Raw genomic sequence first — 25,601 nt, 5'->3', positions numbered from 1 at the left:
AACCCTGACTTACTGGCTTGTCCGTGGATTCTTGCTCTGTGAGTTTATTACTGAAAATACTGAAAACACCTGGCACTAAGCAGCGCCTGCCTCTTTGCAGGTGTTCAATACAGGTTTGTGGGCTGAATCTTTGAGACCCACAGAGAGAGAGGCTCTTTCTTTGGGTTACGTATGGCTCTCCATCCAGGGACCACCTCAGGCGTGGGGAGTGACAGCTGTATTATAAGCAGCCTCTTAGCAAACGAATATGGATTCTTAATTCTAAAACCAATTTCCAAATGCATTCTAGAAGGGCACACAGAAATGAACAGAATTAACACTGCTTACTTCCAACTGATGGCAGGAGACAGAGACACGGGGCAGCCTAATGAGAACTGATCAAGATATTCTGTCTGGCGATAATAGCAAATGTAAAATAGTGAAACCTCAGACTCCCCTTCTGGTTGCTGTCGGATTTGTGTAATAAACCTGCACTCGTGCACGCGCGCACGCACACACACACGTTATCTGTAAAATTCAATTCCCCAGAGAGTCTGACCATGGCAGTGCCTACTCTCTTGTTTTTAATAATAATATTTTCCATTTAATCTCTCTTAGATTATTTGGAGGTTTTTGTCCATTCCAAACTCAAAGGGGAAAAATTAGCATTTAGATAGGATTGCACCAGCATTAAAATCAATTGAAATGGAAACAGAGATCATGGGAGGGTTGAGATGCCTGGAGTTTTTTTTTTTTCCCTAGGATGATTCTGATATGACACATTCAGGGCATCCAGTGAATCCCTCTGCTGGTGTCAGTGATAATCATATTCACTTGGGTTTGTCCCCGGTGTCTCGTTCTCACACAACTTCCTCTCCAGGTCTTCTGAGGATCACATTTCCCAAAGAGGGGTCCCTCTAAGCTCTCGCTTCTCCTTCTGCAGGAATAATCAATGCAGAGGAGACACAAGGCACATATATATGGTCCTTTCTGCCCAGGACATAGAAACATGGAATGCCACTTGCTTGTCCATGGATTTGAAATACTCTCTCTAGATTCTTTACCTCGTCCCAGCCTTCACATCCACACACACTTTTACTGTCACACCCTCAACCTTCCCTAACTCCAAATTCCAGACTCTCCCTGTAGCCTCCCACTTTCATGACATGTTTTAGAGGCCTATCCTGCTTTGGCAAGCTTGGGTTCCAGAGCAGAAAGGACCCCAAGGAAACAGCCTGGAGGTCACAGTCAGCAAGGCGTCCCCTACTGACCACACAGGTTCTGCTCCTTCAATAAGAGATGTCTTAACAGGGAAGCACTACACTTGCATATGATCCTCGTGTGACCAAAACAGATTCCCATCCTAATTTACTGCATAGAGTCCTGTCCGCTGCCTGTTTGGGGACAGCTTCAGGATCTGTCAGCAGCATTCCAAAGTTTCCACAATCTGGTATATCGCCGATTATATTTGCTGGAGGTGAATTCTTGAGAACACAGACGGACGTGCGCACTCACTGAGCTGTGTCCAGAATGCTTGTTGCCCTCAGAGCTCCTGATAAACCAGACTCACATTCTTCCTCATTTTGCCTTTTACTGCTGCTCTCCTGGACCCACCAGCCCACTGGGGTGAGGCCCCTTTAGTGCTAATGTCTGTGTGCAGTTGGTGTTTCCCTGTCTTGCAAACCCACTGATCAAACTCCACACATTCCTCCCAGGGGCTCATCAGTATTCCTGTCCTGAATGCATGCCCTGCTCGGCTCTTCTGTGCCCCTGCGTCCACCCCCTTCCACCACCTCCCATTTCCATTCCAGTCTCTGAGTCTGTCCTTGGTACCCCTCTACCCAGGAGAGTAACTTTGATTCTTTTCTCCCATAGGAAGATGATTTGAACGGGATCCACATTGTGGCCTTTGCGGAGAGGAGTGATCCAGGTAGGAAGCCCCCTGTCTGCTCCTGTACACCTTAAGCCTGACTGACCTCTCACCTTTGTCAGCCCTCATCCTCTCTTCCGTCACTTCCGGGTTTTCGCAACCGCAAGGTATCGGGCGCCCCCTGGTGGTCGCCTGTTAGGGACGACTCCACCTTCAAATGTGCACACAGCTAACAGAACGTTGAACCTCATTCTGCCTACCTGTCCAACTAGGAAGAAGCACCAAGTACTGAGGTTGAGGATATTAAAACGTCCTAGCTTTAAGGATGTGTGTGTGTGTGTGTGTGTGTGTGTGTGTGTAAACGTCTGTTCACATTTAAAGTTCATTTACCAATGTTGTGACCTAGCCTATGTGAATCACAATCCTACCTTAAAATAACAATCATGTACCCTTTGGTCTGAAAAATATTGTCTGTGCTTAGGAGACTTCATAGAACATATTCCCCCAAATAATCAGAACTGGGCAAAACGAGCAGCTTATTTCTAAAGTACAAAATGACCCTATAAATGGATAGGTAATTTTGTTTTATTTTGGAACTTTTTCCTGGTTTCACTCTTTTTAACACCAGTGGAAGGTGAAGTGCAGGAAAAATTAATTTTGCAGGTGCCGGGTCCCTTCAGCAGTGCTCTGTGAATAAAGGGTCCCCAAAGGGAGGTGTCAGTGGTGATTCTGAAGTGTGTTTTGGAAGACCTGGGGCAATCCAGAATGTAACCAGAGAAGGCAGGGAACTTCCTTTGGGATGGCTAAGCAGTCAGGCTTTGGACTATGAGGTGCCTGGGCAGGGATTCCCAACCTGATAGTGCCACAAAGCCACCTGGGGCTGACTGAAACAGGACCTTCAGACACCTGTCAGTTCACGGGGCTCTGAGGCAAGTGCTGATGCACCGTGGGGTTGGGAACCACTGTTCCAGGTAAGATACAATTGTGTCGTATTTTCCTAGGACCTCAGCCTCTTATACATTCATAGGGACAGATGAGGAAACAGAGGGTCAGAGAAGTTCAACAAACTACCCAAGAGGGCACAATGAGCTAGAGGGAGGCCATGAAGGAGGGACAGATTGTCTCATTCATCAATATATACCTGGTTCTCGCCCATGCCTTGGCACATAGAAAGTGCTCAATAAATGCCTGTGGGCAGTTGATTAGATAGGCAGATGACTGACTGAGACTGAGCCCGATTCTTCACTGTCTGACCAGTAGTTTTTTGGGTTTTGTTTTGATTTTTGATAACACACTATCAGCCTCCATAGTTTCTTACAGGCTGAAACCCAAATGTTTTATCACGCAATTTTTAAAATTGAGATATAATCCACATACCATAAGATTCACCTTTTTAAAGTGTGCAATTCAGCAGTTTCAGTACGTTCAGAAAATTGTGCAAACATCACCACTCTCTAATTCCAGAACATTTTCATCACCTCAGAAAAATCCCATACCCATTAGCAGCCTTTCCTATTCTCTTCTCCCCCACCCCCTGGCAACCACTTAATGTACTTTCTGTCGCTATGGATTTGACTGTTCTAGATCTTTTATATAAATGGAACCATGTAATACGTGGCCTTTTGTGCTTGGCATCTTTCACTCAGCATAATGTTTTCAGTATTCATCTGTATGTAGTATGTATCAATAATTCATTCCTTTTTAGGGCCAAATAATATTCCATTGTATGAAAAACAAATTTATGCTGCAAATTATCTGAAAGCTTCCTTCCTCCTTTTTTTTCCATTAATTTTTTTGAATGTCCATTGATATCCCAGTTTTCCTATCATTGACTTGCAGATTTGGAAAAACTCTTCAAGAAAATCTAGCCTGCGTCCAAAAAAAAATATACCAGTATGCTTCCAGCTTTTTTCCACAGATTCTGGCCACCCCTCAGCCCCTGGAGAAGAAAATAGCAAAGAAAGCCAGTTGCCCAAGGTTTACAAGCTATAATCAAACAGAATGGGATCCCCTGGTGTTGTGTGAACAGAGATGAGATCGCCATCCGCAGCAGCCTGCTGGCCAGACTCCAGGGGGCTTCCTCCCCCGCCCTCTCCCCCTCCCCTCCCCCTCCCAGGATTACGGGGAGGCCTGTCTGGCTTTCGGGAACAATGGAACAAAGAGGCCTCCGAGAGGTTGCAGGAACCTGTTTGACCGAGATTGCCGCTGTAATGAATCAGGCTCCAGAAACTACTTCCACCTCCTCCCTGCACAAACACCCCTGGGCCCGAAGCTGCGTCTCGCCCCAAAGGAGCCCAAGCTGGGGCTTGTTACCGGGAAGCTGGAAGAAATGCGCTGGGGGTGGGGGGCGGGGGAGGAGCTCACAGCATCTTTCCTTGGTGGGGGGGCGGGGGCGGGGGGCCTGGCCTGCTCAGGGCTGGGAAAGGGAAAGGCTTTTCTGTGAAAGTCCCCGAGTCTGCGACTAGTCAGTCATTACTCTCAGGTCACTGATGTGTAACCGGGCCAGAGGGGCCTGGCTGCAGGACTAGGAATTTCATTCCTACCCAGACAGTACTTCCTCATATACCTTGCTTTTGCTAACAAGCTACATGGGGCTCACCGCGCCAACCAAACCCCTCGCCAAAGAAAACGGGTCATACATCCAGGAAAATAATACAGCTCTCCTTAAAGAGCTCACAGTCTGGAGGAACTGTGCTGTGAGCTTTATGGAGGTGGTCCTATTTGGTCCCTAAAGCCACCCTGTGATATATGCATAATAATTATCATCCCAGCGTCAGATGAGAAAAGTGATTCTTAAGGGTTAAATGACTCGCCCAGATCACTCGATGTATCTAAGCCAAGATTCAAATTCTATCAGGCTTTCTTGACCTCTGAATTCATTCTGATTCTGAGGAAGAAGGTGATGATGGTGGTGACTTACTGTATGCTTAGGTGACAGAGCAACCCCACGTGGGAGGTGCTACTTTTATTTCCACTTTACAACTGATGAAGCTGAGGCCCAGAGCAGCTGACTTGCTGGGAAGCAGTGGAGCGGGAATTAAGCTCAGCGCTGTCTGGCTCCCCAGCCGCACCCGGCCCCGCCTTGTGTCTGCCGGCCCTTCGGAGTTACTACCCCTGAGGACGTCTGGGTGACCATTTAGCCCGCCCTCCTTCCTCTCTGCTGTCCTTTACCACCCCCTGCACCTCCAACATTTGAAAGACCCAGAGACGTTCAACGACGCGCTTGAGATCACACGGTTAGAGGCACAGCGGACACAGAAGCTTAGATTTCTGGTTGGCTCCTCTGGTCACTGTCCATCTGACCACACTGCCGTGTCCAGGACTTCCCAGCCAGCTGCAGGCTCTGGGCATGCGCAAAGCCGCTGCAAGGAATGGGGGCGGAGGGAGCCGAGAGCGCACGAGAAAGAAGAGGGAGTGAGAGGAGCGAGCGGAGCCATCTGGAAGCTTGAGCGCCCGATCAATGAAGAAAAGTCAAACTTCCTCCCTACTGATGTTTCCAAATTTGGAATCTACGATTTTTCAGCAGCAGCAATAACAAAGGTCTGAGTGACCCGGGTCTCCCAGGGGCTCTCACAGCGGTTCTGACATTCGCAGCCGAGAGCTTGTGTTCAGGGATTGCAGTGACTGCTCTCCGGCCCTGAGCGTAATCGCTAGGTCTCTTCTGCGGTGAGCTCTCATCCTCGTTGCCCCTGCAGGCGGGCCTGGCTGGGAAGGACATTTCCGGCTCTCTGGTCTTGCCCGGTGCCCTGTGGTGCGGCCCGGCTTCCTCTTTCACAGCCTCCTCTCAGCTCCTGCGCTCAGAATGCCGCCAGAGCTACTGTGTGACAGGTTTGAAAATGAACTAGTCTCCCCGGCCGCCCCCAGATGTGTCTGCATCAGGCTGACATCTTCTTTAGAACAGTCGATGAACGGTTCACAAAGCGGCGTTTCTACGTGAGCGCATGCTGGATGGATATCCTCCAAGGGCACTGGCAATATTAGCACTAACAAGCTGGAAATGCGCGAACCGGCTGCCGTCTGCGCCTGCGGAACACAACCAGTGAGGGGCCCCGAATCAAAGTCTCCAAGCCCTTGTTCCAACCGAGTTTCAACAGCCTCGGTTTCATTTTTGACACCTGTTGCCTCAGATAGGCAACTGCTTAACTGAGCTTCTAAATTTAAATTTGATTTGTCAAATTTAAAATTCGGTTCTTGCTAAATGCTAAATGTAGTTCCGGCCCTTAAATATCAACACATTTAATCTTCACAGCAGCCCTATTGTACGCAGTAGGTACCGTCGCTATCATCTTCCCCGATATGCGGATAGGGAAACAAAGGCATGGAGAAGTTAAGTAGCGTCCCCAGGTCACGTGACTAATCAGCGGTACAACTGGGATTCCAGCCCAGGCAGTCCAGCCCCAAGCCCAAGCTCTGTAACTACCACCTACGCTCCTCTGTATAGCAAAGCTGTACCGCTGGACTTTTCCACCAATGCTGGGCCCCGAGAGCTAGGAGACAGAGCGGAGAAGGAGGGCTGTAGTAAGGAGTGTCAGGGTGTTCTGATGTCGCAGGTGCCATCTCGGAACCATGGGGCCCACACGATGTCCCCCGGTTCTGAGCGGATGTCTCACTCTAACAGGTGACTGGGCGACTCGCCTAGTCTGGGAGGTGCTCTCAACCTTGTCCTCCCTAGGCTCCCAAAGGGCCCAGCTTCAGATGCCCTGCCGCAGCTTTCTGAGACTTCCACACTTCCTGAGTGGGCCTTTCTGCGAGGGGACCTCGCAGGTGACTGCCCTCCACACCTGTGTGTCCCAGCACCTGGCCCTGGGTCTAATACATGTGGGCACTCAGAACGTACCTGCCCGATGAAAAATGAATCCCTCCCATTAACACTTGAAATGAATTAAATGTTGATGGAGTGGGAAAGAAAGACAGAAAATCTTTGCAGTTCCTTCTGCAAATGCCACACATGAAAACAGCGGTATCATTATTATCAATGAACCCCCAAGGTAATAAGGGAGCTGTTTTCTCCATCCTCAGATGATAAGATGGAAGCCCCAGAGAGGTTAAGTGACCTGTGCAGGGTCTTCAAACTCCAGACACAACCTCCAAGCTGCGTGATGCCTGCTTATCTGTGTCGTCTGCTGTAGAAGCAATAGCCACAGGATTGGGCCAAACAGCCCGGCTTCCCAAGCCTAGGCCTGTCTCCGGGGGCGAGACCCCGAGTCCCGTAACTGCACACGGTGTGGCGGCAGGGAGGGTCTTTCAGTGACTCTATGGAATGAGCACCGCCAGTCCCCGAGGTTGGGTCCAGAGGATGGTGTGAGAGCCGGGTGGGCAGCATGCTGAGGGCCTGGGCCTGTTACTTTGGGGCCACTGCTTGGTCTGAGACACACGTGTCTCTGCCAGACAGGCCTTGGTTCCTGCCATGGCTGCGACTGGCCTGGAACTGGTCCCCCAGGGCTTGTGCAGCCTCATTCCCACCAGGCTCTCTCTGCCTGGAAAGGAGGAGAGCATAATCACCGGCTTCCCCTCCCACAGGATGTGATTCCCAGAGGTCTCTGGCTCGCCGTGGGAAACCTGGCCCATCCTGAGCCCTCGACCCCGGGTCGTGGGATCTCAGGGTCCAGGCCTGTGTGGCAGGGACAGAGTCACAGCTTTCACAGCACCGGGCCCCTCTTCTTTAGTTAGCACCACCTCTGAGATTCCAGGCGCACTCAGGGAAATCGCTGAGACAGCCAACCTAACAGGCTGTAGCTGGGGAGTGTGTGGCTTAGCGGCAGGTTAGAAGGAGGGGAAGGAACCCTGATTACTCCGGGGGAGGGCAGGGGCCGGCCACCAGCCCCCCTCTGCACCCAGGTGTCTCCTCATGCCCCTGCCCTTGCTTCCCTCACATTGAAGCTCTTACACTGGGCACTGGGCTCTCAAGCACAAATTCGAGCAAGAAGATGCAGCAGTTTTGGTAGGAATGTGGAGACCACAGGTGGATTGTGGAAACGGCTCTTGACCTGCAGACCAAAGACCTGAGTTAGAATCCTGGCTCTGCCACTTGCTGGCGTGTCGTGCTGGGCAAGTCAGGTACTCTCCCTGTGTCTCAACTTCATCCTCTTTAAAATGGAGATAAAAACATCTTCCTAACCTCCATCAGGACTAGATGTGAAGATTAAATACAAAAGGACTCAGTAGCCAGTAAATGCTCAAGAAATACTCATAAAGTCAAAGTTGGGCTACATGATCGCAGACTTCCTGCATGTAAAGAACAATGTCCTGTGTTCATAAAGGAAGAAGTTGGGAGACGAACTTCTTGAGAAAAAAGGAGATTTCAGCTGGATGCAAGAAAACGACTCTTGTCTGTCTGGGTTATTGACTCTATAGTGGACCTCTAGGGAGGTCCGAGGGGCTCAGCCCTGGAAACATTCAAGAGAGAAGACAGACAAATGTTCTGGGTGGGGCTATACACCTGCCTGAATCTGTGGGATGTTTGGGAGTCCCTTCTGGCTTTGAAAATGGCTGCTTCTCTAACTAATGACCGCAGAGAATTGTCCTCTAGTTTCAATGGTGAAATAACTGCTAGCCTACAAATTTCAAAATAATATTTCCTCTTTTTTCTTAACCTACCTCTGAAAAAAATTATGGGCTACTCCTTTTGAGAGCTACATGGCCACAATCTTAAAAGGCCTCTTAGCTGGGTATATCACTGATAAAGGAAACAGTCATTAATTTCAAACTCATTCATTCATTCATATAATTGCAACTGTGAGCTGTCTTCTGCTTCACACTGAATTACAAAAGCGAAATGTGGCTTCCTACACCTGCCTTCCTGGTCAAAAAGGGAGGATCCACAGTGGACGCGTCCCTTTTCCAGCTCACCTGTTTTACAAAGAAATAGTTACTGTCCCTAAGAGGAAACTGAACTTCTAACTTAAAATGTTAGCGACTGAATCCCTGCGAGGCCAGTGTGACTGCCTTAATTCCGCTTTCCCAGATGAATGAGAATCCATTCCAACAGGTTTATATTCAAGGCTGGGGAATAATGTGGGGAAAGGTATGGGGCTTGTGAGCCTTGGATCAGGAATATCCAAATTAGCTTAATGACTTTAAAACAAAGTAATTAAACCGTGCTTTAACCACGTACTGAGGCGAGGTACTCATAGTCATACCGCCTGGTACGGCCACCCCTGCAGACTTCAGTCACTGAGTCAGCAACAGGGCCCGGAAGGAATAGCTCCATGATACACCACCTCCTGGTGTAACTGCTTGGGAGTACGTCTTCTCTGACACACGGGGCCGAGACTGTGTCTAGCCGCCCCCTTGTGCCCAGATCATTGCACTTAAGACATATGCATTGAACGAACAGATGAGTGGCCAGGTTCCTTGTATTCAAGCAGAAGATTGTCAGAGCATTTCAGAAGAATAATGGCTAAACCTTACTATGTGCCAGGCACCATCTAAGTACCATAGAGACACTAACACATTTAACTAACAGTCATTCTATGAAATAGGTACTATTATTATCATCCCCGTTTTACAGTTGAGAAACCAAGACATTAAATAACTTGCCCTAAGTCACACTCTAAATGGCAGACCCAGGATTTGGACTGTTTGCCCCAAGTGTCCTTTGTGTTGAAACATCATGCTGGGCTCCCTCCCTAAAGAACAGGTTCTGTTCTGTTCTTGGAAATATTCAGGGATGCAGAAGGATGATGCCCATTATAAAATCCATCATCCTGAACCCCAAAAAGCTGCCCTTGACTCCGGAAGAAACTTCCCCAGCTTTTGTCAACTCAATTATTAATTTATTCTGGGCATGTCTTTTGAGCTTTGCTCCTCCATAGACAGAAAGAACATCCTCCTCACAAAAACTTTTTGTATTCTTGAACATAGGCATTAAGCCACAATTTTGACTTCTCTTGTTTATGTAAAAACTCCAATCCATTTGATTTTTCTTGCAGGACCCAGTTTTCGTTCCTTCAATCTTTCTCTTTTTATCTCCAAACCTGCTCTAAAACATAGAAACGATCCCTGTATGTACATTCTTATTCATAAATCCCGTTATGTGGGTTTTTCCATCAGAAAACCACAGTGCCATCTTGTGTGTTCGGCTTCCGTTCAGATCTTCTCCCTCTACAACCCTGTGCCTAGACAGTTTCTGCCTGCCCTTTATGTGAGTTAGTCTTTTGCCCTTCAAGTTTACTTTCTACCTGAATTCGGGTCTGTGTGGTTGAGTTTCATCCTCTTTGTGAATTTCTGATTTGTCACCTGTGATTCTCCTCTTCCAGAGTACTGGCAACATCACCTTATTTATTGCCATTCATCTCTTCTCGGCTGCTCAAAGCAGTCACTGAAGCTGTTGAGGAGAAGTCCCCTGTTGCAGTCTGTGTATAATGATACTTATACATCCGCAGATAACCCAGGTGGCACCATAGTCCCCGTCCTGTGACACGGCGACACACCCAGAGAAGGAAGATCCGTAGTGTCCAAGTAGCAGCAGCCAGTGGCACTCTGGAGGGATTTGACTTTCTCGGCCACACATCAGGCAGCAAGGAGAGTATCCCTACCTCCACCCCCATCTCCACCCCAACCCCTACAGTAATAGATAATGAGCGCTGAAACACAAGGCCCCATCCATCCCAAGTGTCTGTCATACAATCTAATTTGTCATATAGTTCAGAGCATAGATGGAAAAATCACCTCGGCCACCCGGATCTCTGCTGGAGAGGGCGGCGGGCCATAACGACCCTCTTCTCTACTAGCAGGGTAGCTCTGCCTTCCAGGTAACAAGGCCTGAGGCGGCCGAGTCGGAATCTTTAGTGTGATCTAGCTACAGTTAAAGAGACTACACCCACTCAAAGCGGAGCTCCTAAGAAGAGTGTGCATTTTGCCTAGAATATGTTAACTATGAGGAAGTGCAGAGAAAAACCTTTCCCAAGAGGCCCCAGGTAGCCAAACAAAGGCTAGGGTGCCGGAGAGAGGAGAGGTGTGTTCAACAGAGGCCACAGAGAGGGGCTTAGAATGGCTGGGGCCCCCAACAAAAGAAGGAAGCTTTTGCAAAGAAAGAGCGGTGGCCGTACTGAATTTCTAAGTAGTGGGTGAGCTAGTTGCTTATACAGAAGGCAAATTTCAGGCCACAAATTCATCTATGCAAGAGATACAACTGTATTTTCTAGAACTGAACCTAGACTTTACCACTGGATGGTGGAAACTGGGTCTGACAATGAATGGTCTCCCCTCCCCCACCCACCGTCCCTCGGGATCCGGCGTCTTGCTGGTTCTCAGGTATGATGTGTGAAGTGTGCATCTGGTCAGAGTTATCATCATCACCTATCCATGCTGGCATCTGCAGAGAAGTCCGTCATTCTGTCTGGACTCTAGCTTTATGCCAGGGTCACCACTGGTCCCCTTCATCCCAACTGCTGGACTTCTTCAGATCTGCCCCCTCCACTAGCCTTGTCCGTGTTCCTCAAAACCACAGAGAACTCGGTGGGGCCTCCTCACACTCTTCTCTGCCCTAGTCTTCCTGCACCAGAGGATTCGCCAAGAGAATCTGAGGTCTTTCCATTTTCATGAGTTTTAGAACAAAGCACGAATCCCCTGTACTCTGGGACTCCCTGAAGCTGTGGCGTTTCTCTACATGGGCTCGCTTTCGTGCACGTGCACATGTACACACAAACACATACACACAGGCACAGAGCTTATTCTCAGGGACTTGCCAGAGGCTAAACTCTTTGTTTCCACCTGGGAGTGGGGCAGAGACGCTGAGGGTTTAGGCTATCCTTTCTCTTACTAGACATTCTTCCAAAATTTTTGTCTATGGTATAAAGTTCATCTTTCTCATTTATTCAAGATTTAGGCTTTCTGTGCTCTTGAAGCTATGAGTTTGTCCTTTGAGTCTTGTCTCTGCTTCTCTTATGAATCATCCCTCCCCTGGGGGGCAACGAATGCTTCGAATTGAATAAAGGGAAGGCAGAGCATGCAGGGAAATGCTGACGAGGGGAGGGAACCCTATTTACTATCTCAAAGCTTTGAAACCACCTGTCAGTCAGAAGCCCACTTAGTCTGAAGGTTGTGGGAACTCCAGGTTGTAGAAAACTAAGGATCCAGGCTAAACATTCTTGCTCCATAGAGCAAATGCTATGGGGAACTCTCAGGGGTAGTATCAATAAATTATCAGTTTTAAGAGATGGCACAGAGCACTGAGGACCAGACAGGAGTTTCTCTGTTCTGGGGTTGCACTTTCTGACACAGGGCTGGTCAATTTTCATATGCAATTTCGCTTTCCGTTACAACCAGACACTTCCCTGGGAAACTTTCAATTTCTTTATTCAAAATGTTTATTGTTTCCTTTGAAGAAGCTGCTTTGTGGCTGGAGTTCTCATCTGACTCATTTTATAGGATAATCCTATAATTGAGGGTATGCACCAAATGGCCTAAGAAACACTTGTGGAATAACGGTACTCTGCTCTCCACATTAGAAGCCATGTATGCACAGGGCTTACTCACCCTCCTTGAATCCCGCTTCAGATGGCTATGAGTTCCTGGAGATCCTGAAGCAGGTTGCTCGGGACAACACGGACAACCCTGACCTGAGCATCGTGTGGATCGACCCAGACGACTTTCCTCTGGTGAGTGGCTCAGACTGGGGCCCCGTCCCTGGCCACCTTCACAGCCTCATGTTTGTGTTTAGTGTGAGACCTGGATGCACGAAGGAGGATGTGAAATAGGAGGGGCACTTGCAGAAGCTCAGTGGCTGTCCCCACCCGCTGTGGGAGATCTTAGCCCCTGGGGCAACATTGAACTTAGGGCCTGGTGCCTACCCGACATGGTTAGACTTATTGTTCTCGCCCCCTAGAGGCCAGAAGTCCTTCTGCAGGGCCCACTCAAGGGTGTTGGGTGAAATTCTTCTGCCAGCAGCTCCATAGCTGCCCTTCACCCCACCACCACACCACCCCTTACTATAACCTCTTTCATTTTCTGGGTGGAGACCATCGCTGTGAGGCAACCTGAGTTACTAAGTAATAAATGTGCAGAGATGAACATTTTGCATAGAGTTAAGAACAACCTCTGCTGGAAGTTCCCTGGCAGTCCAGCGGTTAGGACTCTGCACTTCCTCTGCAGGGTGCACGGGTTCAATCCCTGGTGGGGGAACTAAGACCCCGCAAGCCTCGCAGCCAGGAAAAAAAAAAAAACCCTCAGGGAGGGCAGAGACCCTGCCTGTCTCGTTCAGCATGTTCTCCCAGGTCCTTAAAGCCCAAACTCTTGCTGGGTCAGTGATCAATGGCCAGAAAGCCTTGCTTATGCTTTGTTTTAAAGAGAATAAACAGAATTTGTACAATACATGAGCCCAGTGGTAATGATAGTGAGGGTGGCTAATAGACTATCTGCCTAGAACTATGGTAAATTCTTTCCATGCATCATCTCATCCAATCCTCCAAACAACCCTGTGAAGTACAGACTATTATAATCCCTATCTTTTTTTTTTTTTTTTTGCGGTACACGGGCCTCTCACTGCTGTGGCCTCTCCCGTTGCGGAGCACAGGCTCCGGACGCACAGGCTCAGCGGCCATGGCTCACGGACTCACCCGCTCCGCGGTATGTGGGATCTTCCCGGACCGGGGCACGAACCCGTGTCCCCTGCATCGGCAGGCGGACTCTCAACCACTGTGCCACCAGGGAAGCCCTATAATCCCTATCTTACAGGTGAAAAGAATGACAGCTGGAGAGGTTAAAGCTGTAAGTGGTAGATATACTCTTCCAGTCCCCATGAGACCATATATTTGTTTGGGAGACTTTTTTTTCTTTCTTTCTTTCTTTTTTTTTTTGGCTGTGTTGGGTCTTAGTTGCAGCATGCAGGATCTACACTGAGGCATGCGGGATCTTTTCCTTGCAGTGTGTGGGCTTCTCTACAGTTGCGGCACACGATCTTCTTCTCTAGTGGGCTTCTCTCTAGTTGTGGTGTGCAGGTTTTTCTCTCTCTAGTTGTGGCGCACGGGCTCCAGAGAGTGAGGGCTCTGCAGTTTTGCGGCACGCGGGCTCTCTCGTTGAGGCGTGAGAGCTCAGTAGTTGTGGCACGAGGGCCCAGTTGCCCTGCAGCATGTGGGATCTTAGTTCCCCGACCAGGGATTGAACCTGCGCCCTCTGCATTGGAAGGCGGATTCTTCACCACTGGACCCCCAGGGAAGTCCCATGTTTGGGAGACTTTCTACCACTGAATATCTCCATTTTCTTAGCCCCATGGCCCCTTACATTTTTAGTCCTGCCCTAGTCAGAGATTAGTCCTCATGGAACCCAAGTCTGGATGAATGAAGAAGCCCTCTTCTTACTCGTGTGCCCACTTACAGCACACCACTGCTTTCCCGGGCATCTCACGAGCAGAGTGGTGCAAGGTAAGGGATTTTTAAGTGAGACATTGAGAGAGAGGTGGAGGGAAATGGCTCATTCACCACACATAAACTGTAAAAAGCTGGGAATCAGCTTTGGACTATCTCTGTAATATTCTTCCTTACAGCTGTAGAAGCTTTTATATTACATGCTTTCACAGTTTGTGTTATGACTTTTTTTTTTCGTGTTTATTTAAAGTGCTGAACGCTGGGGCCAAGTCTTCAATTTCCTCAGTGCCCACAGCTGTTTTGGAGACCTGTAACCAATGGTGACCTAATTACTGTGATGGGATGGCAGGTGGGTCCAGCCACAAAAAGTGGCTTTAACAGGGAATGCCTTCTGCCTGCTGTCTAATTTTATTTTTTGTGGATACAGCTTGTTGCCTATTGGGAAAAGACTTTCAAGATTGACCTATTCAAGCCACAGATTGGAGTGGTGAATGTTACAGATGTGAGTATACCTCGTGAAAGTTTGCTCGGGTGCCCTCAGCCTGCCCTGGTTTCTGCCATGCAGCCCAGACTATGAGATCACGTATAGGAGCCTGGCCCCATGTGAAATGAGCAGGACCCTTGGCCTTGCCAAAGCTCAGGAGACTTGCCAGTGTGGCCCAATCCTAGTCTGAGCCAGTCCCAGCCTATTGTTCCATGGTTCTCTTCCATGGGCACATTTCCTTGCTTTGGGAGCCAGCCTAACCTGGTTCACTGACTATTTAGAACTTTCCACACAAGTAAACTCTCCTATATTTTCTTCCAAAGCCCAACAAGGTCTCTTTGCACAAGGGAGTTGTTATTGCTCAATGGGTGATGGGGAAGCTGTGGCCCAGAAGCCCATGGAGGCAATCACCATTGTGTGTGTGTGTGTGTGTGTGTGTGTGTGTGTGTGTGTGTGTGTGTGTGTGTATGTTCATGAATATATGATATATAGGATCTATATGAAACTTCTGGTAGGACAGCCATGAAACTACCACCAATGAGACTAGGGATGGGGTCAGGGCAGCCAGAAATACTTTTGCTTTTCACCTTGTATCCTACTGTTCTGTTTTAAAATGTTTTAACTTAAGCAGAATTTTAAATTATTATTATTTATTATTATTATTAATCTTAAAAGTAGTTTACAAACTAAAGAAATGTAGAATTTCCCAGGTGACTGAACATCTACCAACAGGATAAAAGGACATTGCTAACTGGCCATAGATACATACAATAGAAAAAAATATATCTATATGCAATGGAATACACCTTTCCTTTTAGGTTGCACAAACAGGATACTACACACGCCATTCTGCAGCTAAGCATTTCCATTTAACAGTGTGCACATATTCCTGACAAGTGTAAGTGACCTGGAGCCCACTCAGCACAGCTGCTTGGAGCCCCCTGGCCTTGCTGACCCTTCGTGCACTCACTCACTCACTCATTCTGTCTCTGGCTGCAGGCTGACAGTGTCTGGATGGAAATTCCAGATGGTGATGACCTGCCCACAGCTGAGGAGCTGGAAGACTGGATTGAGGATGTGCTTTCTGGGAAGATAAACACTGAGGATGATGACGGCGAAGATGAAGAGGATGAAGAGGATGACGACGACGATGATGACAATGACAATTCTGACGAAGAGGATGATGACAGTGATGACGATGAGGACTAGCCCCCAACTCCAGCTGATTTTCATGAAAACAGAAGCACAGCTACCCACCCCCATGCAGACAGCACAAGGTAGCCGCGAGCAGCCCTGGCCCACATCCAGCCAGCTCCTTTCCCTTTTCCAACATCTCTTTTCCCACTTCCTTCTCACCAGGAGATGTGCAACTCAGCAAATGCCTTTCTAAATCCAGCAATCCCACTCAGCAAGAACAGTGGGGGATTTTTCCCATGTCGACGGTCTTGATTGTCATGAAAAAACTCTCATTCTTTGCCAGATCACCAGTGGCCATGGCAGTGCCCGAATCTGGCAGTCTGGGGAGAGCAATCCCCAAACACCTTGACTCAAATTTACCTGTTGTCTTTGACTATGGCAGTAACAGAATTCACAGCTTGCTAACTCACAAGCGTGGTGTGACCTTATAACCAGAGCCCGGGGAAGACACACAATCCACGTAGCCCCCATGCCTACGACGTCAGTTAGGATCCCCCCTAAAGCCAAGAGGGTCCCTCTTAGGGAAGACTCAGGCTTGGAAACAAGTTTATAAATCAGCTTCTCTTGCTTCTGTTAAACTTATTTTAAGTGTAGGTCAGACCATTATGAACTCACATCCAAACCTTTGGATGGCTGTTGAGAGGCAGGTCTTGAAAAACATGTGTACTGATGTCACCATCATTTCTAGTATATTAGGATACTGGGATGGGAGGTTGATTTGCTCTCTGAACTTCCCTCTAGGTGACCGTCTCGCATAGACACACAGGGGTTTGTTTTAATTCTTTCTGATGGCTTTAGGTCTCTGATTGGGTCAGCTGGCATCCTAGCCTGAGCTGGGATCCTGATAAACCCCCTCTTTTTTTGGGGGGGGGTACGCGGGCCTCTCACTGTTGTGGCCTCTCCCGTTGCGGAGCACAGGCTCTGGACGCGCAGGCTCAGCGGCCATGGCTCACGGGCCCAGCCGCTCCGCGGCATGTGGGATCTTCCCAGACCGGGGCACAAACCCGGCAAAATCGGCAGGCGGACTCTCAACCACTGCGCCACCAGGGAAGCCCCCATATCCCCTCTTTTGCTCCTAGTCAGCCTTCCCATTCAGAGTCAAAGTTGGTTTAACCAGAGGGCAATTAACTCTCCATCTATCAGTGCTGCCACAGTTGAACAGAACAATAATAATTAGAGTTCATAATGATACCCCGAGGCACTGAAAAAAATCCCTCAGTGCCTTCCGAACTACCTAAAAGTTATATTGTGCTCGGTAGTTTTAGTGTTAAGTGTGCATTATAATGTTCTAATTTATTTTCTCAATCTTTTAACACACGTGTAAGACACTGCAAATTCTTTGAAAATAGGGCAATCCTTTATGGAATAGTAGCTAACTAACTCTGTCATTAAAGTTATATTTTGAAAATACTGAGACTATCTTGAACATCCTCTCCTGAGTTTTTGTTTCTGCTCATTATCTCTGGGCGCCTGTTCTTCCTCTCTATTCTTTCTTCGTTTTCCTTTCTGGCCCCTCTTCCTCTGCCTGCCCTTGAAATGTTAGTCTTCCACAGGATCACTCAGCTCACACATTCTTCCAAGACAGTTTATCATCCGTGCCCATCAGCTAATAACTTCCAAGTCTGGGTCTCTAACCTTGACCTCTCTCCTTAGCTTTAGACTCACTCATTCAACTGCTTCTGGACATCTTGGTTTGGACGTTGCACAAGTGCTTCAGACAACATCACAAAAGCCAAGCTCATTACCTTCTCCCCTAAACGTCTCCTCCTCCTCTTCTTGGAGCCCCAGTTCAAATGATTAATATCACCATCTGTCCAATTGCCTGGGTGGTCCGAAGGGGTCCCCTTCCCCTCTGCTCCCATGGCATTTTGTGTATACCCCCAATCCTGGCACTCGTCATTTAAATGGTAGCACATATTTGTATGTCTGTCCTTTCACTAAAACACAGGCTCCTTGGAGACAAGGAATTTATTTACTGTTGTATCCCCAACACCTAGCACTTTGCTCAGCATGAAGTAGATACTCATTTATTGAACTGATGGGTGAATAACTGTTTGATCAGCACTGTTGGATCACAGTGCTTCCAAGGCCTCCTTAGTTTTATCCCTTCGCCTCACAAAACAAGGCAGACACTTCCCAAGCTGGGCTATGTTGCCATCCAGACAGGCCCAAATAAGTTCCTGGCGAGGTGAGTTTTCAAAGTGATCTTTGAAGCTAACCTTTCAAAGAGCCAAGGAATGTGCTCTGTCATGAAGGTGGTCTATTTCCCAGCCCAGGAAAATTCCCTGGTTCTTACAGGCCTGAGTAATATGCATGAAGTTTAAATCATGCTATGCTGCTCCTGTGCTGGAAGCACTGAGTGTTAAACTAGTACTATCTGTAAGTAGTAGTGCTGTTTAGTTATTGATCTAAAACTTTCTCAGCTGTTATTTATTGAATGTTTGGTATGTGCCCAGTGCACTATGCTAGATGCTTCACGTGTATTGTCTCGTTTAATCCTTCCAAAGATCTTATGAGATGAGTTTTGTTATTTTCCCCATTTTACAGATGAGGAAACTGAAGGAGGCACAGAGGCCTCGAGTAATTTTCCCAGGGTCACACAAATACTTTAAAGGAGTGTAAATATAACCCCATTTTTATAGCTAAATCAAGGATTTAAACTATATTTAATTCCTTAAATTAAGCAATCAAAGGATTCCATTTCTTTTCTTCAGATGGTGTCCCAAGATGGACTCAAGTGAATTTCTCGTAATCCTTTTCACTGCTTAAGCCAAGATGCCCTTTCCCCTTTCATTCTGGAGGCAAGTAATCGATTATACAGTACTAGAAATGTAGGCTAATTAGAAGTGTGAGATCTGGCCATCCTGCTAGAAAACAAAATAAAACAAAAAATCATTGTGTTATCAAGAATGCACAATCATTTAGATATATTTCTTTAGAACATCATCTCATAGTTGAAATGAGCTTGTCTCTTCTGTAACAAGGTTGTGTACTGTCCAGGCCCTAGTTTATATTGCCCAGGAAGCCCTTTCTGTTAATGATGTCACCAGTCACAGGTCATTATCGAATAGCTTTTGATCAATAATCCCTGCTACACCCAGACACACACATCCCTTGAGTGGGTCCTATGGCCTGTCTTCAAACTTCCCACTCTCACCAGGGCTCCTCAACCCTGCTCAGTGAGCGTCAGAATCATGTCTGAGCTTATTTTAGAAAACACAGACTCCTGTCACCAGCCCAGACTTACTGATATACCGTCTCCAGAGTTGGGGCCTGACCCTCTCCATTTTTTTTTTTTTTTTTGCGGTACGCGGGCCTCTCACTGTTGTGGCCTCTCCCGTTGCGGAGCACAGGCTCCGGATGCACAGGCTCAGCGGCCATGGCTCACGGGCCCAGCCGCTCCACGGTATGTGGGATCTTCCCGGACCGGGGCACGAACCCGTGTCCCCTGCATCGGCAGGCGGACACTCAACCACTGCGCCACCAGGGAAGCCCGACCCTCTCCATTTTAACAAGAGTCACTGGGGATGGATGCAAGTCAGCACTGACCACTGCTCTTGCCACTCCCCCCAGTCATCTCATCCAGCTACAGCTTCCAACTCTGTCTCTAGCCAGGCCTCTCCTGAGTTCCAAACCCCTCGTTCCAGCCGTCTCCCCTGGACAGCATCACCTGGATGTCCCATAGGCACCTTAGACCAACACAGCTTTGGGGCTTAAGGGGGGAGTGCCCTTAAAAAGTATTGATAGCTCTCTTTTCCTGACTGAGATCTGAACCAACTGAGAAATTAGCTCCAAAAGTCAGCAGTCCAAAATATCGCCCTGATTACAGAGAAGCAGTAATTTGGAGACTAGAGATTAGGAGAATGGGCTTGCCAGCTTCCAGCCTTCAAGTGCAGGTCATCCAGGTGTGCAGAGAGGACCAGTGCTCTCAGCGCTCAAGGATGGAGAGGCAGGAGAAAAGGAGTGGAGCCCTCACACTAACTGCACCCTAAGCTCTTCACTCTAAGAAACATGGACAAATGGCTACCGCCCATTAACCAGGTAACTTACGCCATCTCAGGACGGGAACAAGGACTGGACAAAAGGCCAGCAGTGTTTTGGGGAAAGTCCTTCACAGAAGCAGGGGAGTGGGGAAGAGGCATCCCCCTCTGACAACGTCCCAGCCAGAAACCTTAGAGCCATTTTGTTGTCTCCCACTTTCGCATCCAGTAGGGAGCAAGTCCAGTCCTCTTCTCTTCACTCGCTCTTACTGTGTAATTGGGGCTTTACAATCTCTCAGCTGGGTGACCACCAGTTTCTGACTGTACTTCCATCTCCAGCCGTGCACACTGCAATCAAACGATCTTTTGAAAATGAAAAACTGATCATGTCACACACATGCTTAAAATTCTTCAGAGGTTCTCTATTCCCAATAGGTGCTTAAAATTTGTTGTTGTTGTTGTTGTTTTTAAAGATGATGAGGCCAAAGGGCAAGTAATGAATGGAAAGTTTTCTGACGGCCAAACGTGGAGTCTAGACTGTGGGGCATGAGGTTGGGGAGGAACAATGAGGTAGGGCTTGTAAAACTAAAAGTCCTTGAAGAGTCTCTCCTCCACAAGAGGAAAGCGAAGTCTGAGTAGTGTTGACGCTGGGGATATCTGGGCTCAGGGATGAGGAGAGCACTGGCCTAGCTGGGGTGATCCATACTGCAAGTGTGGAGCGCCATCTTGGAATGATGGCGTCCAAATGCCTCATCTGGATTATAGCACCCAGTTGTTATTGAAGCAGAAGTGGGGTCAGTACCACTGCCAACGAGCTAAGGGGCCAGGACCAGCTTTGTCATGGGGTAAAAACTGATTTCCTTTACAGGACACCGGCGGTCTATGTGAAGTGTCTCTCGTCTACCTTACCATCCTCATGTCTCATGACACCTCCCAACCATCTGCCCCTTTGCCCCTCTACCCTTAGAACCTGAATTTGGCCGAAGCTGCGTGGCTGTTTAACACCTCCAAGCCTTGGCTTATGCTGTTCCACCTACTGGAAAGCCTGTCCTTCCCCATCGGTGCCCGCCTGGCAAACTCCTATAGAGAAACACTCTGTGACACTTCCAGTCACGCCCCAGGCAAAAGGACCACCTCCTCTGCTGAGGCCTAGCTGCACCCCGTGGAGGCCTCTTACAGAACCTGCAATGTATTGTACTATTAAGTGTGTGTCTCCCCACCCCCACCCCCGGCCATTAGTCTGAAAGCAACCTTAGGGAAAAGACTTTCGCTGATTCTGTTCTAACCTCAGTGCCTAAACTCGGATTGGTACTTAATCTTTTTTATTTAATTTTTTTTTTTTTTATACAGCAGGTTCTTATTAGTCATCCACTTTATACACATCAGTGTATACATGTCAATCCCAATCTCCCAATTCATCACACCCACCCCCCGCCGCTTCCCCCCCTTGGTGTCCATAGGTTTGTTCTCTACATCTGTGTCTCAATTTCTGCCCTGCAAATTGGTTCATCTGTACCATTTTTGTAGGTTCCATATATATGTGTTAATATGCGATACTTGTTTTTCTCTTTCTGACTTACTTCACTCTGTATGACAGTCTCTAGATTCATCCACGTCTCTACAAATGACCCAGTTTCATTCCTTTTCGTGGCTGAGTAATATTCCATTGTGTATATATACCACATCTTCTTTATCCATTCGTCTGTCGATGGGCATTTAGGTTGCTTCCATGACCTGGCTATTGTAAATAGTGCTGCAATGAACATTGGGGTGCATGTGTCTTTTTGAATTATGGTTTTCTCTGGGTATATGCCCAGTAGTGGGATTGCTGGGTCATATGGTAATTCTCTTTTTAGTTCTTTAAGGAACCTCCATACTGTTCTCCATAGTGGCTGTATCAATTTACATTCCCACCAACAGTGCAAGAGGGTTCCCTTTTCTCCACACCCTCTCCAGCATTTGTTGTTTGTAGATTTTCTGATGATGCCCATTCTAACTGGTGTGAGGTGATACCTCATTGTAGTTTTGATTTGCATTTCTCTAATAATTAGTGATGTTGAGCAGCTTTTCATGTGCTTCTTGGCCATGTGTACGTCCTCTTTGGAGAAATGTCTATTTAGGTCTTCTGCCCATTTTTTTAATTGGTTGCTTGTTTTTTTAATAATGAGCTGCATGAGCTGCTTCTATATTTTGGAGATTAATCCTTTGCCTGTTGATTCATTTGCAAATATCTTCCCCCATTCTGAGGGTTGTCTTTTTGTCTTGTTTCCTTTGCTGTGCAAAAGCTTTTAAGTTTCATTAGGTCCCATTTGTTTATTTTTGTTTTTATTTCCATTACTCTAGGAGGTGGATCAGAAAAGTTCTTGCTGTGATTTATGTCAAACAGTGTTCTTCCTATGTTTTCCTCTAAGAGTTTCATAGTGTCCAGTCTTACATTTAGGTCTTTAATCCATTTTGAGTTTATTTTTGTGTCTGGTGTTAGGGAGTGTTCTAATTTCATTCTTTTACATGTAGCTGTCCAGTTTTCCCACCACCACTTATTGAAGAGGCTGTCTTTTCTCTGTTGTATATCCTTGCCTTCTTTGTCATACATTAGTTGACCATAGGTGCTTGGGTTTATCTCTGGGCTTTCTATCTTGTTCCATTGATCTATATTTCTGTTTTTGTGCCAGTACCATATTGTCTTGATTACTGTAGCTTTGTAGTATAGTCTGAAGTCAGGGAGTCTGATTCCTCCAGCTCTATTTTTTTCCCCTCAAGACTGCTTTGGCTATTTGGGGTCTTTTGTGTCTCCATACAAATTTTAAGATTTTTTGTTCTAGTTCTGTAAAAAATGCCATTGGTAATTTGATAGGGATTGCATTGAATCTGTAGATTGCTTTGGGTAGTATAGTCATTTTCACAGGATTGATTCTTCCAATCCAAGAACATGGTATATCTCTCCATCTGTTGGTATCATCTTTCATTTCTTTCAACAGTGCCTTATAGTTTTCTGCATACAGGTCTTCTGTCTCCCTAGGAAGGTTTATTCCTAGGTATTTTATTCTTTTTGTTGCAATGGTAAATAGGAGTGTTTCCTTAATTTCTCTTTCATATTTTTCATCATTAGTGTATAGGAATGCAAGAGGTTTCTGTGCATTAATTTTGTATCCTGCAACTTTACCAAATTCATTGATTAGCTCTAGTAGTTTTCTGATGGCATCTTTAGGATTCTCTATGTATAGTATCATGTCATCTGCAAACAGTGACAGTTTTATTTCTTCTTTTCCAATTTGTATTCCTTTTATTTCTTTTTCTTCTCTCATTGCCGTGGCTAGGACTTCCAAAACTATGTTGAACAATAGTGGCAAGAGTGGACATCCTTGTCTTTTTCCTGATCTTAGAGGAAATGCTTTCAGTTTTTCACCATTGAGAATGATGTTTGCTGTGGGTTGTTGTATATGGCCTTTATTATGTTGAGGTAGGTTCCCTCTATGCCCACTTTCTGGAGAGTTTTTATCATAAATAGGTGTTGAATTTTGTCAAAAGCTTTTTCTGCATCTATTGAGATGATCATATGGTTTTTCTTCTTCAGTTTGTTAATATGGCGTATCACATTGATTGATTTGCATATATTGAAGAATCCTTGCATCCCTGGGATAAATCCCACTGGATCATGGTGTATGATCCTTTTCATGTGCTGTTGGATTCTGTTTGCTAGTATTCTGTTGAGGATTTTTGAATCTATATTCATCAGTGATATTGGTCTGTAATTTTCTTTTTTTGTAGTATCTTTGTCTGCTTTTGCTATCAGGGTGATGGTGGCCTCATAGAATGTGTTTGGGAGTGTTCCTTCCTCTGCAATTTTTTGGAAGAGTTTGAGAAGGATGGGTGCTAGCTCTTCTCTAAATGTGGATAGAATTCACCTGTGAAGCCATCTGGTCTTGGACTTTTGTTTGTTGGAAGATGTTTAATCACAGTTTCAATTTCATTACTTGTGATTGGTCTGTTCATATTTTCTATTTCTTCCTGGTTCAGTCTTGGAAGGTTATACTTTTCTAAGAATTTGTCCTTTTTTTCCAGGTTGTCCTTTTTATTGGCATAGAGTTGCTTGTTGTAGTCTCTTAGGATGCTTTGTATTTCTGCGGTGTCCATTGTAACTTCTCCTATTTCATTTCTAATTTTATTGATTTGAGTCCTCTCCCTCTTTTTCTTGATGAGTCTGGCTAATGATTTATCAATTTTGTTTATCTTCTCAAAGAACCAGCTATTAGTTTTATTGATCTTTGCTATTGTTTTCTTTGTTTCTATTTCATTTATTTCTGCTCTGATCTTTATGATTTCTTTCATTCTGTTAACTTAGGGTTTGTTTGTTTTTCTTTCTCTAGTTCCCTTAGGTGTAAGGTTAGAATGTTTATTTGAGATTTTTCTTGTTTCTTGAGGTAGGCTTGTATAGCTATAAACTTCCCTCTTAGAACAGCTTTTGCTGCATCCCATAGGTTTTAGATTGTCGTGTTTTCATTGTCATTTGCCTCTAGGTATTTTTTTTGATTTCCTCTTTGATTTCTTCAGTGATCTCTTGGTTATTTAGTAACGTATTGTTTAGTCTCCATGTGTTTGTGTTTTTTATGTTTTTTTCCCTGTAATTGATTTCTAATCTCATAGCGTTGTGGTCAGAAAAGATGCTTGATATGATTTCAGTTTTCTTAAATTTACTGAAGCTTGATTTGTGACCCAAGATGTGATCTATCCTGGAGAATGTTCCATGCGCACTTCAGAAGAAAGTGTAATCTACTGTTTTTGGATGGAATGTCCTATAAATATCAGTCAAATCTATCTGGTCTATTGTGTCATTTAAAGCCTGTGTTTCCTTACTAATTTTCTGTCTGAATGATCTGTCTATTGGTGTAAGTGAGGTGTTAAAGTCCCCCACTATTATTGTGTTACTGTCAATTCTTTCTTTTATACATGTTAGCATTTGCCCTATGTATTGAGGTGCTCCTATGTTGGGTGCATATATATTTATAATTGTTATATCTTCTTCTTGGATTGATCCCTTGATCATTATGTAGTGTCCTTCTTTGTCTCTTGTAATAGTCTTTATTTTAAAGTCTATTTTATCTGATATGAGTATTGCTACTCCAGCTTTCTTTTGATTCCCATTTGCATGGAATATCTTTTTCCATCCCCTTACCTTCAGTGTGTATGTGTCTCTAGGTCTGAAGTGGGTCTCTTGTAGACAGCATATATATGGGTCTTGTTTCTTTATCCATTCAGCAAGCCTGTGTCTTTTGGTTGGAACATTTAATCCATTCACGTTTAAGGTAATTATCGGTATGTATGTTCCTATGACCATTTTCTTAATTGTTTTGGGTTTTTTTTTGTAGGTCCTTTCCTTCTCTTGTGTTTCCCACTTAGAGAAGTTCCTTTAGCATTTGCTGTAGAGCTGGTTTGGTGGTGCTGAATTCTCTTAGCTTTTGCTTTCTGTAAAGCTTTTGATTTCTCCATCAAATTTGCATAAGATCCTTGCCAGGTAGAGTAATCTTGTTTGTAGTTTCTTCCCTTTCATCACTTTAAGTATTTCATGCCACTCCCTTCTGGCTTGTAGAGTTTCTGCTGAGAAAGCAGCTGTTAACCTTATAAGAGTTCCCTTGTATGTTATTTGTCATTTATCCCTTGCTGCTTTCAATAATTTTTCTTTGTCTTTAATTTTTGCCAGTTTGATTAATATGTGTCTCCGCATGTTTCTCCTTGGGTTTATCCTGTATGGGACTCTCCGCACTTCCTGGACTTGGGTGGCTATTTCC

The 25,601-nt window shown here is 46.1% G+C and overlaps 1 protein-coding gene and 1 long non-coding RNA gene across 2 annotated transcripts in view; both read left to right on the top strand.

Annotated features, from left to right (window-relative positions):
* The window catches only part of LOC137219197 (uncharacterized), a 241,562-nt gene extending 224,301 nt beyond the window's left edge, over positions 1 to 17,261 (top strand). The window contains exon 2 of the long non-coding RNA XR_010941018.1: positions 16,856 to 17,261. This is a non-coding gene — a long non-coding RNA (uncharacterized lncRNA). The remainder of the gene's footprint in view (positions 1 to 16,855) is intronic.
* CASQ2 (calsequestrin 2) overlaps positions 1 to 17,261 on the top strand; it is a 63,842-nt gene extending 46,581 nt beyond the window's left edge. Inside the window, exons 8-11 of the mRNA XM_067727393.1 lie at positions 1,855 to 1,909; positions 12,350 to 12,450; positions 14,582 to 14,656; positions 15,638 to 17,261. Of these exons, the coding sequence (XP_067583494.1) occupies positions 1,855 to 1,909; positions 12,350 to 12,450; positions 14,582 to 14,656; positions 15,638 to 15,847 (441 nt within the window). The 3' untranslated portion in view covers positions 15,848 to 17,261. The remainder of the gene's footprint in view (positions 1 to 1,854; positions 1,910 to 12,349; positions 12,451 to 14,581; positions 14,657 to 15,637) is intronic.
* Positions 17,262 to 25,601: the final 8,340 nt, after the last annotated feature.

The sequence above is a fragment of the Pseudorca crassidens genome, chromosome 2 (assembly GCF_039906515.1).
Source record: "Pseudorca crassidens isolate mPseCra1 chromosome 2, mPseCra1.hap1, whole genome shotgun sequence".
NCBI lineage: Eukaryota > Metazoa > Chordata > Mammalia > Artiodactyla > Delphinidae > Pseudorca > Pseudorca crassidens.
Note: the sequence above shows the minus strand (reverse complement) of the source record. Positions and strands in the feature narration are given on the sequence as shown.